This window comes from Aspergillus tubingensis, assembly GCF_013340325.1.
Source record: "Aspergillus tubingensis WU-2223L DNA, scaffold_7, whole genome shotgun sequence".
Lineage (NCBI taxonomy): Eukaryota > Fungi > Ascomycota > Eurotiomycetes > Eurotiales > Aspergillaceae > Aspergillus > Aspergillus tubingensis.
The window spans coordinates 4,112,526-4,127,640 of NW_023336281.1; the positions used below are offsets into that span (position 1 = coordinate 4,112,526).

A 15,115-nucleotide genomic window follows, 5' to 3' on the forward strand; every position below is an offset into this window, starting at 1 on the left:
TATCTACCGGATCAAAGGCCACGAATCAAATCGGCAGCCCGCTCCGCCACGGCATAAGTAGTAGCCTGGATATTGCCAGCTGGCTCCAAGGGGAAGACACTGGCGTCCACGACACGCAGGTTTCGGGTGCCGTGAACCTTCAGGTTGGAGTCCACCACACCGCCCAGCTCGGCCGGCATCATAGCGCAAGATCCTGCCGGGTGGAAACAGGTGAAAAGACGCTCCTTGACGATCTCCTTGGTCTTCTCGAGATCAGTCAAGTCGATAGCCCGCTCGGGAAGTCGGGAACCGGGCTTCAAGAGACCTGAGAACGGCTCGGTGGCGGCGATCTGGTCAAGGTATTGGACGTGCCGGGCAAGAATTTCGATGTCAAGTGGGTGGGACAGGTAGTTGGGGTCGTAAATAGGCTTGTCGTCCGCATTGGCGGAGCGGATGTGCACGGAGCCGCGGGAGAAGGGGTGGTTATGCAGGACCAAGATGGTTATGTAGTTTCCGGGAAGGGTTTTGGCAAGGACATCCGACATTGTGGTTTTGCCAGGGTTCATGTGTACTTGGATGGGGAGGAACATGTATTGTGCCGAGGCGTTGCGGCCCTCTTGGAGAAGCGCGCGTTGAAGAGCGAACTGCTGCTGTTGGGAAGATGACGCATCCTCCAAGTGCTGGTCGAGATGCTGGGTCAGGAGCTGTTCTACCTTCTCTCTTGATAATTGGCCTTCATGGTCCATCAGGGGAAGGTACGCCATGCTAACAGGCATTCCCGCAAGAGGACCCGAGTGCGTTTCCTCGTAGAGCTTGATCAATGACTGCACAACATTGGGATCACGCGTAATATCTCCCGAGATTTGTCCATCCGCAACCTCGAAGCTGACAGCTGCTAGGCAGTGATCTTGGAGGTTTTCACCAACACCGGGCCGGTCAACGATGACGGGAATGTTGTGCTTCTCCAGAAGGTCGCGTTTTCCGATACCAGACAGTTCGAGAATCTGAGGCGAGTTGAGACTGCCTGCGCAAATGATCACCTCACGATTTGCCACGATCTCACGACTCTGTTCGCCTTTGGTCTTGACTTGCACACCGGTCGCACTGGCGAGACCATCGGCATCCTTGGTCAGTAAGACTCGTTCCACCATGGTCTCGACCAGCAGGTCCAGGTTCGGTCGCTCTGCCACCTTCGGCGAGTAGTAGGCACCGGCATAACCGCGACGGCCGGTGGCCCCATCGACAGACAAGGGAGAAGTGAATGCACCAATCTTGTGGCCCGAGATGGGATCCGCATCGGTTCGCCATCCCAGGTTGCCAAAGGTTTCATCCCAGGCCTGGTTGAAGGGACCATATACATTAGGCAAAGTGACAGGGACCGGACCGTCTTTGCCTTGATTCTCCTGCTTCATGTATTTATCCAAAGAGAGAAAAGCGGCAGTCTCCTCAGAAGGTGGAGTGTAGGTGTGGAACTTGCGCAGGTAAGGCGCCATATCTTCAGGCCCCCAACCCTGGTTGCCGAGCGACTTCCATGCGGCGAAATTGGCCTCTGAGGGATACATGATCACGGAGAAGTTCATGGTGGAGCTGCCACCAACCACCCGGCCACGTGGCTGCGCAATTTGGCGGTTGTTGACATGCACCTGCAACAGGGGTTAGCCAAGTACCGACATGAGGATCCCGAGGCTGAGAGGTCGAATCCTTACCTGCGGCTCACTCATGTAATCCCAATCGAAATCCGGATTTCCATACATGGTCTCCAAGAAACCGGGAGTCTCAATGCGAGGGTCCCCAATGCGGTTGGCACCGGCTTCGATAAGAAGCACCTTCACATTGGCATCTTCGGTAAGGCGGGAGGCGAGCACCAGCCCACCAATTCCCGCCCCAACAATGATGTAGTCGTAGGATTTCAGACCGGTCATGGTGAGGGATATGTCAATCGGCGTGTTTGGAAGGGAAGAAACAGGCAGGTCGGCAGGGCCGCACGGAATGAAATAGGAGGCCTCGTTTCGCGACTCCTACCTCGACAGGGCAAGTGCACTGATGGGACTCGAACTAAAGAAAATAAAGGTAAGTTGGGATCGGCGATGCCACAGTGGAGCAGATAGAGCAGCCCCCAAACGGTGCTCACTCGGCATTTGGCCAGGAGATTGCTGGATTGGCTTTGGTGGAGTGAATGACAGCGGCCGCCGTTTGAACTAGTTGATTAGCTGCGCGGACTAGCCCTACTAATCAACACTACAGAGCGCCGCCGTCGCGCCAAAGATCCTGGCGGGTCCCGCTTAACCCACTAGATTCACTGACGAGCCTAGAGCTGACAGCTCAATTCCGAACCTAGTCATCCTGGTGAAGATCGCAAGCCGGATCGTCGCTGTCTGGACTGGCAAGGCTTTTTGGACTGTGCGTTGCTGACTCCCTCAAGTATCACAAGCCTTGCACGCCCGTGTAAGATGAGTTCCAACTTGCCTGGCCAAGTTCTCACCCGTCACAGCTCCCATGATGCCCGGGGCCGCGACACCGGCATGGCGATTCAGTTCTACAATGTTTTTGAGTACCCCATTGTGCGCGACCAGCTTATCGCCAATACCGTGCTGGTGGCACTGAGCACAGCGTCAATCGGGCTACGGTTCATGTCGCGCAAGATCAGACAGAGCAAATTTTGGTGGGACGACGCATTCATCGTGATTTCTATGGTGCGGTCACCTGCGAAATTAGGACATGAACTTGGCACTGACTCACAATCTAGCTGCATACCTATGGTATGCTCGCCATGCAGTACCACTATGCACGGGTCGGCATGCGACACCATGTTACCGAGCTTCCTGCCGTGAATACCATCTTGATCTCTAAGGTTCGTTATGAAGGCTTGTCCTGCGCTTTGATCCCCACGCTAACTAAACCAGATGCTTATCGTCTACCAAATCGTCTATTACAACGCCATGGTCACCGCCAAGTTCTCCTACTTATTCTTCTATCTTCGAATTTTTGTGACGCCTGGATTTCGCATGGCTGCTAGAGTGTGCATGGGCTGCGCGGGGGCTTATTGGCTCGGAAGTATGCTTCAGGTTTTCCTCATCTGTCAACCCTTTGCGAAAAACTGGAACGCTGCTTTGCCTGGTCATTGCGCTAGCATGAACGTCGCCTTTTCGACCATTGGTGCCTTCAATCTCGTGACAGACCTTCTAATTATGGCCCTACCGGTTCACCATATCTGGAAACTGCAGATGTCGACCGGGACGAAAGTAGCTCTGTACGGTATATTTGGCGTAGGCTTGTTGTGAGTACCTTCACATACTGAAACTTGGATTGCACAAGTCGGTGGGAACTAACAGTGGGTTATTAGCATCTCGGCCATCACGATCATCCGTATCCACGTCCTCACCACCGTTGACTTCACCGACCTTTCGTACAGCATGATCTGGGCCGCCTTCTGGAGTGTCACAGAACCTGCACTAGCAATTACCAATGCCTGTGTGCCCATGATGCGTCCTGTATTCAAGGCAGCATTTCCAGGTATATTTTCATCTGCTAAAAATGCTTACTCGTCGCAAACTGGAGCTCAATCCGGTGCTTCGGGATCGGCGTTCAAACGGATGCGAGATACAGAGAGTGAGATGCCTCTTACGCACCTGGTACCCACCAAGAGTGGCAGCCGCGGTGTGGAGTATGAGGCATCACTGAATGATCGCTCGCAAGATGAGCATGTGCCTAGGAGCGTGATTGGGGAGTCGGAGCGTTAGTTCGGTGTGGAAAGTTCCATAAACCTTCTCTTATGTGTGCATTGCATAGCTCCATAATTTTGACATGTACAGGATTCTTATGCTTTGGTTACATACATGATGGACATCCCACGATTCTGGCCAGACAGTCATAGCTTACAGACTAATAGAATGATCATTATATCATAACCATAGCCATTACCGGATCTTACCGTCAAGCCTGATCTAGCATATTCACACCTTTCGCGCTCACTGCAGTCTATTCTCTGACAGAGTCCAGCATGCTCTCGACCTCGGTGAGATCCTCTTGTTTGCTGACATCGAAGGGCTTATCGTGGAATGGAACGAGCACTTCCCCGGCTGTTGCCTTCGAATAGAAGCGGTAAAATCTGACACTCTTATGAATAGCCAATGCTGCATAAATCTTTCCCGTCTCGTTTTTCACAATGCAGCGAAGGTCCTCCACAAACTGATGCACAGATATACCATTGCACCAGTCTCTAGTCTCTGCGGGTCGACCCTTGCATCTGACGGTAAATATCTGCGGCCTGAGCGAAGGGCTCTTAAGAGCTTCTGGGGGCATTGATTGGATAATAGCAAGGCCAGGCATGTGATTGTTAATGGGTGCCACGTCTTGACAGAACTACTCGTGGTGACGCTCGACGCAGAACCAGTCTAATGCTATCGCCTGCCAGATGTAATAGATATCATTGTCGGTGCTGTTACTCTCGGTCATGTGTATTGCATACAGGTAAGCGAGGTTGGTCTTGAGGGATCTTTCGGAAGCAGTGGTCATGGTTTTCCTCAGTTAACGAGCCAAAAATTTAGTATGAAAAGATACAGTGTCGCATATATAGCACAGATATTAGAGTGAATGAATAAAATCGATATGAAGAAGTCCATGCGAAGGCACTTCATGATTACTTCATACAGGCCAACCCATAATGGCATAAATGGCTGAAAGATAGGCATCCATCGTACGAATCTCTTGCAGCCTGGTAGCCGGCCAGACGATGGGCCCTCAGACATGCCCAATATTTCATCCTCAGGTGGGGTCTGCCGCGGCTTTGGGTGATACATTATCGGTGCATTCTGATATTCAGATCGCTTGGGCGCAAGTCAGCGCATGTCTCCTGTCGCATTGACAGTCAGAACCAGGGAATCTTCCTTCATGAAGTGCTAGGCGCTGTCCAGTCAACGTCATCTCTCGGGTAGAACGGCTATATTGAAGCGCGTGTGGTTACTAAAGGCATCAGATAGCCATGAAACTTCCGACTACACGTATAATTGTAGGGCTTCACCAGTCGACACGGCTAGGTAGCGATGAGGCCGTGACGTTTTCCCCCGGCGTATCTGAACAAAGCAATTGGACTTTTCCTCTGAAAGAGTGAGATTATGGTTGATGCGACTGAGTTTAAATACCCCTCTTCCTGCCCGTTTCTCTTGCATTTTCTTTTCCTCAGTGACCCTCCATAGCTCAACTCGGGGATCATTCAATTGCATCATCTGTTGAAGTCTTTACGAATTGCACTTGGACCTCTGGTATATCTGTTCGGGACATTCACCGTGCTAATACCAAAAAGACCATGCCGCTCAAACTGATCTGCCCGCTGTGTGAGACCTTTCTCGAGCAGGACTGGGAGCGAAACCATCCAGGGCCTTGGCGTTGGAGGACTCGTCCTTGGTTCCCAGAAGTCCGGGGTCTTTATGCAGTCGACGGTGACTTGGACCAAATCGCGGTCACTGGGGTTGGCGTGATACGCCACGACAATATTCTTCACGCATCAATCGACCCGGACAAAGCCTATTTCGAGGTGGACGACTTCAATGCCCTTAACTTATGGGCGATCCGCGACTTTTCGACGACTTGGTGGTGTTTTGCATTTCACGATGTATGTTGGAACTTCCTTCTACAGAGGCTCCGCCTAGGTGATGCCTTCATCGATGTTGCAACCATCGTGAGGTCAGTCTTCTTTCAACTGCACAACAGTCCTGCTCCCAAAGCCCCCGGTCCGCACGATAGTAGGTGGATATATAAAACCGCTGACCCGAATGCACTTCCCAAATTGGAAGTATTGGAAACAGTAAGGGAAGGTGTGTATGCGGAAATGCATTATGGACGGGACACCACTCAGCCAGAGGATATGACGCTGGAAAGTGACAGCGAGTATTCTTCAAGTTATGAGACGGGGACACAAGCAAATTGGAGTGAGTCTGGGGCCGGTATCTTCAGAATGCTTCCAGAGGAAACGATATATGAGGTCCTTACCTATCTAGACATCCGCGATGTCCTCAAACTAAGACTCACATGCCGATATCTAGGTTGGCTGGCAAGTAACGAACAGCTTCCTCAGTCCTTCTGGCGGAGTAGATTTATGCTTGGCCAGGAGTTTTATTATATTTTCCTCGACCTCTGCACCCCACGGAATTGGTTCAGGATCTACTCCGCTATGAAGGCATTTTCATATGGCTCATCGCGAGCCCTAGCCCACAGAAAGGAAATCTGCGAACTATTGGAGCCTATTGCATCTCTTGTCGAACTAGAGCCAACGAAACGGAATGGTGGGCAAGGTTTCAGCTATTTTCTGGTGAAATCTCAACGCAATGTTCCTGTCTTAGTGAATATAGCGATCTCAAGGAGAGGCAATCACCATGCAAAAGTCACGGCCTTTTTCTCTGGCCAAGTAACATCGCCCGAGAGAGATTATCCTGTCCAAGATCAATGTGAATTACTTTATCGAAAGGCACAGTTATCCGTGGCCCTGCGGGATTGTCGTCCACTCCGGGTTGGTATTTCGACTGTCGAATTTGGTACAAATCAATTCATATCTGGTATCAAACTGTTCCCCTCAAGTGATGGAAGCGGAATCAGTCAATCAATTGGATACCCCAACCCAGATACCGAACAATGGATTGAAATAGACAGGTACAAACGCATCAGGGCTTTCGAGGTACTGTTCTCTCCGGAAGGGCTCAAGGCTATCCGTATACTATACACTGGTTCGAGAGAGTCTGCCTGGGTTGGCCAGCCTAACGTCAAGAAGTTAGCTCGCGGCTTACTATTGGTTCCAAGTGGAAAGGTGCCGTACTATCTACTAGCAGGCCTGGACCGATTCAAAATTGTTGCACTTGGGTTTGGCGAAATGGTTGAACCCGGTGAGCGTGGTTCGAGACCACCCCGTTCTTCCGCAGCCATAACGCGCTATGCACGTGTGGCTTCTCATCTCTGGATGCCACCTGTTCCACTATACGGGAGTTCAATCATAAGCCCCTTGCTCCCTTGCAGGCCCTCTGGACCCTTCAATCCACTATTGCATTTTGACTTTGGCTTCCGTGGAGGTAGAGGTCTCGAGAAGTTAATTTGTCTTGAATTCCATATGAGATTTTACCGCCATCCGCTTGTTGGAATGGTCGCACACTACTCTGACGGCAAAGTTTTGAGCTGTGGCGTTGTTGGTGAGAATGTCATGTCACTTCCCATAGATGGCCCGAATGGAGAGCGTGTCACGCAAATAAGGATTCTGAGGGATAACCGCTATCACAACCGAGCCGTTCGCTTGGTCGGGCTTGAGGTCCATATTACATCGTCTCCAGACTTTCTCCACAATGCTGACCACGGTCTAGGTCTCGACCAACTATGGACGAACTGCCACTTTTGCCCCCCTCGTCTATCATCTGAATGCATCCGCCCGAATGATACCAGGTGTGCCAACGGGACATACCATCACAGGACTCGTTGCTCAGCCAGCCGTAAGTAGAACCCTCTCAATCCGTCCAGATACTCGCTGAATAGAAACAGGCATACAGAAAGTATTTCGATCAACTTCGAATTCACTCTCAAAAATGCGATGCCCCACCCGCCATTCCGCACAATCTGAACGCTGAATGCCATCGGGTCCCGGAAGATCAGGTACAATATGATCTGATGTTGCGCCAAGATAGTGGCGAAAGGGACGATATGAAATACTACCAAACCTATGCATCACTCAATGGAGTTCGCAGGATCACCGCATCTACAGGTGATAGGGGCTATTTCCGCTCTAAGCATTGGATCACTGGTATGAAAATCGAGTATTATAACCACCCCACTCCAAGCGTTGTTGGGCAGTGGATACGTCCACTAAGCAATGTAGCCCTTAAACTATCTCCAGGTGAAGAAATCAGATCGATCACTGTATGGGTTGGCCTGGATGCTTGGATTTCCCAGTCTCCTGAGTCGAGTACAGGCAACATTGCAGCTATATGGATCAACACAGGGGTGAACAGAGCGACGTTTGCTACTCAAATATTTCACTCCGGCGCAGCCATACAGTCTCAATATTTGAGTGACACTGACGAGGAGCTGACGGCTATCTCATGGGTAGTCAGCGCAAATTCGGATCGGATCCGCGCAGTCATCTCCCCATACAGAAATCAGAGACCTCGAACACTCGAACCAACTCCCTCTCCGCCATATGATCGGGTAAGGAAGCTTTACTTTGAGGGTCAAGAAGGCTATGCTCGGCGAAAGAAGATAGTCCAGGCAACAGCCTATATATACGACAGACAATTATGTGGACTGGAGTTTACCTACTCGTCAACCCATCAAGCCGCCGTTGGTGATATACGTGACTGCATGTCACGTCAAAGTGTGTATTTTTTCAAAGATGATGCTATCATCGGCTTCTCAACCAAGATATCCGGCACTGCACTAGTGGAGATCCAGTTTGAGGTTAAACAGAAGAAGACGGTTCGACGTCTCAGCCTCAGAGACCCCAACCGTGAGCCCTTCGAGTATGACCAGCATCGTTACTGGGGAGATACACCAGCCAACCTTGAGACTGCAACTGAGATCTCCGAGCAGCGACGAATTGAAAAGGTTTCTGGAACGCCCGCTGATTCCAGGCTTACTGGAATCTTTATGTATTGTGACTGCTTGTCTGCGATCGGCGCCATATATGAACCTACCTCTTCGCGGTGAATGTAGAGGCAAATTACACGTTCACTCGTGACCACATTCAAATTGCTTTTTGCTCATAGGTACGGCGATAGAAGAAAGTGATTTATAGAACTGTGAAGCCTTCCAACCTTTTTAGTATGCAACCCGGATAGTTGGTTACGTAACGGAGCCAAATAAGGAGATATTGACGATGTTAGCATTCGCAACGGGGAATTTCCGAGCGCCTCGTATATAAGTAAATAACCGCACTGAGAGAATGATTGGTTGTACGATCTAATTGACGTCAGTAAGGGACTAATTCATGCTTAAAATGTGGACTACTAGCACTCCATACTCCATCAACAATATACCTTCAGGCGGGTGGTTATATATTTATCCCGAAATCCCGCAATCTTTCGGAGAATAAGGCATCACCCCAACGGTATAGAATGCGGGGACCGGGGAATTCCAGCCTGACAAGCGGAGCCTGAAATTCGCAATGCGAAGTCGCGACTCAGAGAGCAACGTCTGGCTGATGGCAGCTGCTCCTATCGCAGCAAGTGAAGATTCACCAACATCAAAGTCTAGTGTTCAGCCGATAATCACCCGTTTGTTTCGATACCAAGCAGGGGACCCCCGCCGTGCTGAATCCCCGTCCCCTGCACCTATGAGCAGCCGGACCCTCAAGGTTATCGAATTCGTAAGAGGGTCAGAAACTAGCTTTTAGGCATCACTCCACGCCGTCAGACCACGCGGATCCACCATGGTAGGACAGACGAGCTGGGAAGTGGGGCTGCCAGCCAGCGAGCATGTACCATCTTCAGAGCACCGACTGGAGGATAATAGATTCAATGCGCGACCGGACAGAGCGGGATTGCTAAGCTCAGCAGAGGAAGAGCGATAAGCCGTATAGACGAAAGGCAGGACTCGATACGAGCACGGGATACGATGAGAGCTTATTAAGGGACGGGCCGATAGAAGGGATGGACGGGAGCACCTCGGGGTCAGGAGTGTGGTTTGCCATGATAGTAGTGAGTGGTGTTGTGAAGGGAGAATGTCGGCACCAGACCGGCGAGCGAAAGCCGGAGGAACCACCCGCAATCACGGGATTGGTCCGGCTCCGGACACCGGCCGGGGCAGCTGGAGCCGAGGTCGGCGGAGATTCCCCATTTCAGTCGGTTTCCCCCGACTTCCTCCATGTCAACATTCTCGGCTTCCAGACACTCAGGGGTCGTTTCTGCAGGCTCATGCAAGCCGTTACTTATTTGCATCGCTATGAATCACTCTGAAGATCTTCCACAATTACTTTGGCAATCTATTCTACCAGAAGGATGAAGGTCAATTGCAAGACCTTATCACGCTCTTGGAGCACACAGAACAACACCACTGACTGCATTTGTAGCCAACCTCCGAGATAGTTTGCCAAGATTCTATTCCAAACCCTTGATTTGTGGGGATAACACTTCTCCCGTCGCTCTGTCGATCCTCCTATATTGCAATCCTTCGTACGCACCCCGTCGAGGGATACACGCAATGCCTGTTGTTGCAGCGCTCTTAGTAGCATCCACTTTGGTTGCGGTTGGCTCAAGATGTCAAGGCATGCGTCTTGGCCATCAATCTGAGTGGGGTAACATCGATAATTGACCGATTTCATTGGTGGTAGGAAACGTTCCGAGCATATCTCTAGGCCAACCTGAAGAAACTGTATGATATTGAATGTGGCTTCCACAGTTCATCCCGAACACCTTATTCGCCATTGTCCTGGATATTATGTGAGGGACGGGAGCCACAGCGTCACTCCTTTGAATGTAAATCACCCGGTTGAAGCTTGGTTCAATACACGAAACGCGAGATCAACATCCAACTTTCCCAAGGGAGCCTGGATCGGCCTTCTCGTGCACCTCTGGCTTGATGACGATTGGATCCTTGGCCTTTACTCCAAACAATAATTTCCGAACGACGACTGAGCTGATCACGGAACCAAGGCATCGAGAACATCATAAGTAGTGGCATCGCCGGCGTCATCTCGGCTGCTTCCTTTCTACCAGGCGGGCTTCTAAGACTTACTTCTCAACCTACACTTTCTCTCCCTCTCTATTACATACAAAGACCCCACTCATCATGAGAGCTGCTCTCGGGGTCCTAGCCGGGGCCACGACCATTGCCCTGTCCCAAGCAGCCAGTTTGGCGGATGTCTGTACCACTAGTTATGCAAAGTCGTCCCTGCCCAGCAGTGATGAAATTGAAGGTCTCGAGATCGACACTTCATCCATCACCGCCAGTGCTGTCTACAATGCTTCCACGTCGGGTAGCTACTTCTTCCCTGCCGCCTCCTACAGTTACTGCAACGTGACCCTCTCATACACCCGGCCGGGTCTGGATACTCCCCTGCTGTTGGAGCTCTGGTTGCCCGCTCCCGAGGACTATCAAAACCGGTGGCTGTCCACGGGCGGTGGAGGCTTCGCTATCAACTCCGGCACCAGCTCCCTTCCCGGTGGTGTGATGTATGGAGCTGCTGCGGGTATCACGGATGGTGGCTTTGGAGGATTCGATACCGAATTTGATGCCGTTTTCCTCGAAGCCAACGGCACCATCAACTACGAGGCATTGTATTCTTTTGGCTACCTCGCTCATCACGAACTTACAATCGTCGGAAAAGCCTTCAGCCGCAACTTCTACAGTCTGGGTGACTCCAAGATCTACGCCTACTACCAAGGTTGCTCAGAGGGTGGCCGCGAAGGTTGGAGTCAGGTGCAACGCTATGCGGACCAGTGGGATGGAGCCGTTATCGGTGCCCCCGCATTCCGGTACGGCCAACAACAAGTGAATCACCTCTACCCTGATGTGGTTGAGCACACTCTGGGCTACTATCCTCCTACCTGCGAATTGGAAAAGATTGTCAACTTGACCATTGCGGCCTGCGATGCCCTGGATGGCCGTGTTGATGGTGTGGTGGCTCGTACTGACCTGTGCAAGTTGCACTTCAATGTCAACTCGACCGTTGGCGCCCCTTACTCCTGCCCGGCATCTACCACCACTACAGTCCTTAAGAAGCGCACTTCGATGTCCAACACCACCCCCGCGCAGAACGGTACTGTTTCTGCTATCGGAGCTGCCGCTGCCAGCAAGATGCTCGATGGGCTCCACACCCTGGACGGCCGCCGCGCTTACATCTGGTACCAACCCTCCTCCACGTTCGATGATGCCCAGACCCAGTACAACTATGACACCGGAAAGTGGGAGTTGGATATCACCTCCCTTGGCGGTGAATGGGTCGCCCGCTTCCTGGAACTGCGCGATGCAGACAACCTCTCCAGCCTGGATAACGTCACGTACGATACCTTGAAGGAGTGGATGGAGCTCGGATGGCAGCGCTACGAGGACAGCCTCCAAACCACCTGGCCCGACTTGACACCCTTCCAATCGGCGGGAGGAAAGATCATCCACGTGCATGGCGAGTCCGACCCCAGTATCCCGACCGGTTCGTCCGTGCACTACCACGAATCCGTCCGCCAGATCATGTATCCCGGCATGTCGTTCAACGAGAGCTCCCAGGCTTTGAATGAGTGGAACCGATTGTATCTGATCCCTGGTGCGGCGCACTGTGCGTCTAGTACTACCCAGCCTAATGGCCCCTTCCCGCAGACCACCCTCGAGACGCTCATCCAGTGGGTCGAGGGAGGCGTCTTCCCGACGAGATTGAACGCCACCGTGCTGGCTGGTGAGCGGAAGGGTGAGCAGCAGCAGTTGTGCGCGTGGCCCTTGCGCCCCTTGTGGAAGAACAATGGCACCGTCATGGACTGTGTGTTTGATGAAGAGTCGTACAAGACTTGGGTGTATGATTTTGATGCGTACAAGCTGCCCCTGTACTAGATTCGATTTGATGTGTTATATGTATTATCAACTCTACTTTGAGAGCATGAATTATTACTGAAAGAACAAGATTCAGAATTACAAGTTGTTACTGTTCAAAATAATGTAATTTGGATTGTCCAGTTCTAGGTATGCTATACCCTTTGCCTAATTGTTCACTTTATTTCCCCAGAACATTGGCAATGGTCGCAGTATCCCGCAGGAGCTCCTCCTCGTGCATTGTTCTTCCCATAAGCTGCACACAGCATGGCGCTCCTTCAACATCATCTGCAACGTCTGCGAAGGGTTAGAACGGTCTGAATGGGTGTATAGGGAAGAACTTACACGGAGGTCGGTACGTCACATCCCTGACATACTTGGCGTCATCAGCCTTGTTCGCCTTTCTGTAAGGAATAATCGTAGCCGGATACTGCAGTTGTCAGTCGAGTCACCTTTACCCGGGATCCACTTGGCTTACATCCAAAACATTAGCCAAAACAGTATATGGCACCCATCCCACTGCATCATGTGCCACCGCGGTGCCCTGATATCCTGGCATAATGATCGCGTCGATCTTGTTCTGGACAATCAGCTGTCGGAACTGCTCGCAGATCGTCTCCCGCTGTACGTTCAAATCATAGAGAGACTCGAGCGTATGCGGGGCCCATTCATATGGCAAATCTGCGCTTGGTAGATTGACAGTTGCCAGAGCAGGGATGCGTGGCTCGCCGCCCTTAGCGATGTGGCTGAAAGCGGTTCGAGCCGGGTCCATAGCGAAGGTTCGGAAGCCGAGAAGGAGGGCATCTTTGAGGGAAGGGGTGGTTAGGTTAATGACTTCGTGGCCGGCGGCTTTCAGGGCGTCGACTGCGCGGGTCAGGGTGTTGAGAATGGGAGGGTGCACGGGGAAGTGGGGGTCTTCGAGGATGAAGCCGAGTCGGAGGGTTTCTTTCCGGGGAGCGGTACGCCAGGTGCTGAATATGGTCGACGAGTCGTATTGCCAGGGGTCGGCGCCCACGACCAGTTTCATGAATAGACCGAGGTCGCGCACTGAGGTCGCTAGTGGGCCGGCGCAGGGTCGGATGCCCGCGAGACCTTTTCGGCCGGAGCCTGTCTGGCCTCCGTAGGGAATGCGGTGGATGGATGGGCGTAGGGCGAAGGTTCCGTCGAAGATTGCAGGAATTCGGATGGAGCCAGCAATGTCGGTGCCTACACCTAAGATTGAGCCACGCATGGCGATTAGAGCACCTTCACCACCTGATGATCCGCCGGCGCTGAGGCTGGTTCGGTTGGGATTGAGGGTGCGACCGAAGACGTAGTTGTGGGAGTCGGCTGCCTGGATCCTGTGAGCCTTCTGTGATAGTAGCAATGGAAGACATTATACCATCATTGTCTGTGGGATGTTCGTCTTGACATAGAGCACCGCGCCCAGGTCCAGGAGGATCTGGACAACGGAAGAATTGTTCTTAACGGGACCGTGTGCGACGAAGGCAGTGAAGCCGATGGTGCTGGGGACGCCTGCAACGTTGAAGCAGTCCTGGCAATGTCAATCTTCAAGCTGTTATTGTTCTGGCAACAGTTGATCTACCTTAAGACTGATGGGCAAACCATGCAGCGGTCCGCGGACCTTGCCCGTAGACTGGAAGTACTCGTCCAGCTCCTTTGCTCGCTCCAAAGCAAGATCGAAGAAGGTTTCTGTTAAACAGCGCGTCTATATCTGACCGTAAGTATACCATCACGATCAACTATCGAGCTATTTCTCCTACCACTTGCTGTGCGATAGCCGCCCGAAGGCAAAACGCCTCGGCGACTTCAACGGCGGTATACTTCCCGGAGTGTATCTGCTCGAGCAAGGCCGTGGCGTCATAGTTCTCAGTGATCTCCAGTTGCCTTGCAGACAACAAGCCACATTTGCGAGGCACATCGAGCACATTGGTCGGGGTTGTTTCGGACACATTTTCCGTGAACTCAGCCGGTAGTCGCCATGCCTGGGGGATCTTTGCGGCTGCGTCAGCCTGCTTCCGCTGCACAATTGTCTCCCACTGTTCGACTGCCATATTGTTTTTATGTAGACGGTTATAAGTGCTGAGGTTATGAGGATGGATCCGACTGATCAGAGAGAACCACGGATTTATGGCTCGGGAACGAGACAAGCCGAGGGTTTATTGCGACTACACAACCCCGCGCGGGGTATTCGGAGTGGATGGATAGGAGATCCTTTCCCATCCTGAAGCTCCACTTCTGCCTAACTGTCTGTGTTCATGTGAAGAGCGGATTGCATGAGAGACGTTGGTTGATAAGCACAGCTGCCCTACAAAGCACAACCTGTTCTCGGCTCACCGAAATTGGCAAGCAAGGCAGTTGGTGATGCGCTCGGGTTTCGGATAGGATATCCGAACTTATACCATTCAGGACAGCCATTTGTTGAACCCTAGACCTCCTGACTTGTTATATGCAGTGCCACATCTCAAAGATTGTAGGATGTAGGAATACAATTAGGGGGAGAAAGTCCTATGATACATGACATTCCTTCCACTTTCCGAATAGTCCTCTTTCACATGTGCCACCCTGACTTTCATCGTACAGAAACTTGTATTTGCAGTCGGGTCTCGTAATTTCAATGGGTTTCACCAACGTGATAGATGTAGCT

General features: G+C 51.8%; 6 protein-coding genes across 6 annotated transcripts; 4 read left to right on the top strand and 2 right to left on the bottom strand.

The window, feature by feature from the left end:
* Window positions 1-11: 11 nt before the first annotated feature.
* AtWU_06301 (GMC family oxidoreductase) lies at window positions 12-1,901 on the bottom strand (the record flags this gene model as incomplete). The annotated part of the gene is made up of 2 exons (XM_035501411.1): window positions 12-1,622; window positions 1,686-1,901. The coding sequence occupies 2 exons, from the start codon at window positions 1,899-1,901 to the stop codon at window positions 12-14; spliced, it is 1,827 nt and encodes a 608-aa protein (XP_035357304.1).
* Window positions 1,902-2,429: 528 nt separating this feature from the next.
* On the top strand, window positions 2,430-3,719 carry AtWU_06302 (uncharacterized protein; the record flags this gene model as incomplete). The annotated part of the gene is made up of 4 exons (XM_035501412.1): window positions 2,430-2,672; window positions 2,726-2,830; window positions 2,883-3,256; window positions 3,323-3,719. 4 exons carry the CDS (start codon window positions 2,430-2,432, stop codon window positions 3,717-3,719), a joined length of 1,119 nt encoding a protein of 372 aa, XP_035357305.1.
* A 1,565-nt stretch (window positions 3,720-5,284) lies between these two features.
* AtWU_06303 (uncharacterized protein) lies at window positions 5,285-8,658 on the top strand (the record flags this gene model as incomplete). The annotated part of the gene is made up of 3 exons (XM_035501413.1): window positions 5,285-7,270; window positions 7,323-7,448; window positions 7,498-8,658. The coding sequence occupies 3 exons, from the start codon at window positions 5,285-5,287 to the stop codon at window positions 8,656-8,658; spliced, it is 3,273 nt and encodes a 1,090-aa protein (XP_035357306.1).
* A 457-nt stretch (window positions 8,659-9,115) lies between these two features.
* Window positions 9,116-9,905, top strand: AtWU_06304 (uncharacterized protein; the record flags this gene model as incomplete). The annotated part of the gene is made up of 2 exons (XM_035501414.1): window positions 9,116-9,316; window positions 9,507-9,905. The coding sequence occupies 2 exons, from the start codon at window positions 9,116-9,118 to the stop codon at window positions 9,903-9,905; spliced, it is 600 nt and encodes a 199-aa protein (XP_035357307.1).
* An 832-nt stretch (window positions 9,906-10,737) lies between these two features.
* Window positions 10,738-12,489, top strand: AtWU_06305 (tannase and feruloyl esterase; the record flags this gene model as incomplete). The annotated part of the gene is made up of 1 exon (XM_035501415.1): window positions 10,738-12,489. The coding sequence occupies one exon, from the start codon at window positions 10,738-10,740 to the stop codon at window positions 12,487-12,489; it is 1,752 nt and encodes a 583-aa protein (XP_035357308.1).
* A 160-nt stretch (window positions 12,490-12,649) lies between these two features.
* AtWU_06306 (putative general amidase) lies at window positions 12,650-14,522 on the bottom strand (the record flags this gene model as incomplete). The annotated part of the gene is made up of 6 exons (XM_035501416.1): window positions 12,650-12,765; window positions 12,814-12,898; window positions 12,947-13,801; window positions 13,850-14,002; window positions 14,054-14,176; window positions 14,232-14,522. 6 exons carry the CDS (start codon window positions 14,520-14,522, stop codon window positions 12,650-12,652), a joined length of 1,623 nt encoding a protein of 540 aa, XP_035357309.1.
* Between the last annotated feature and the right edge of the window lie 593 nt (window positions 14,523-15,115).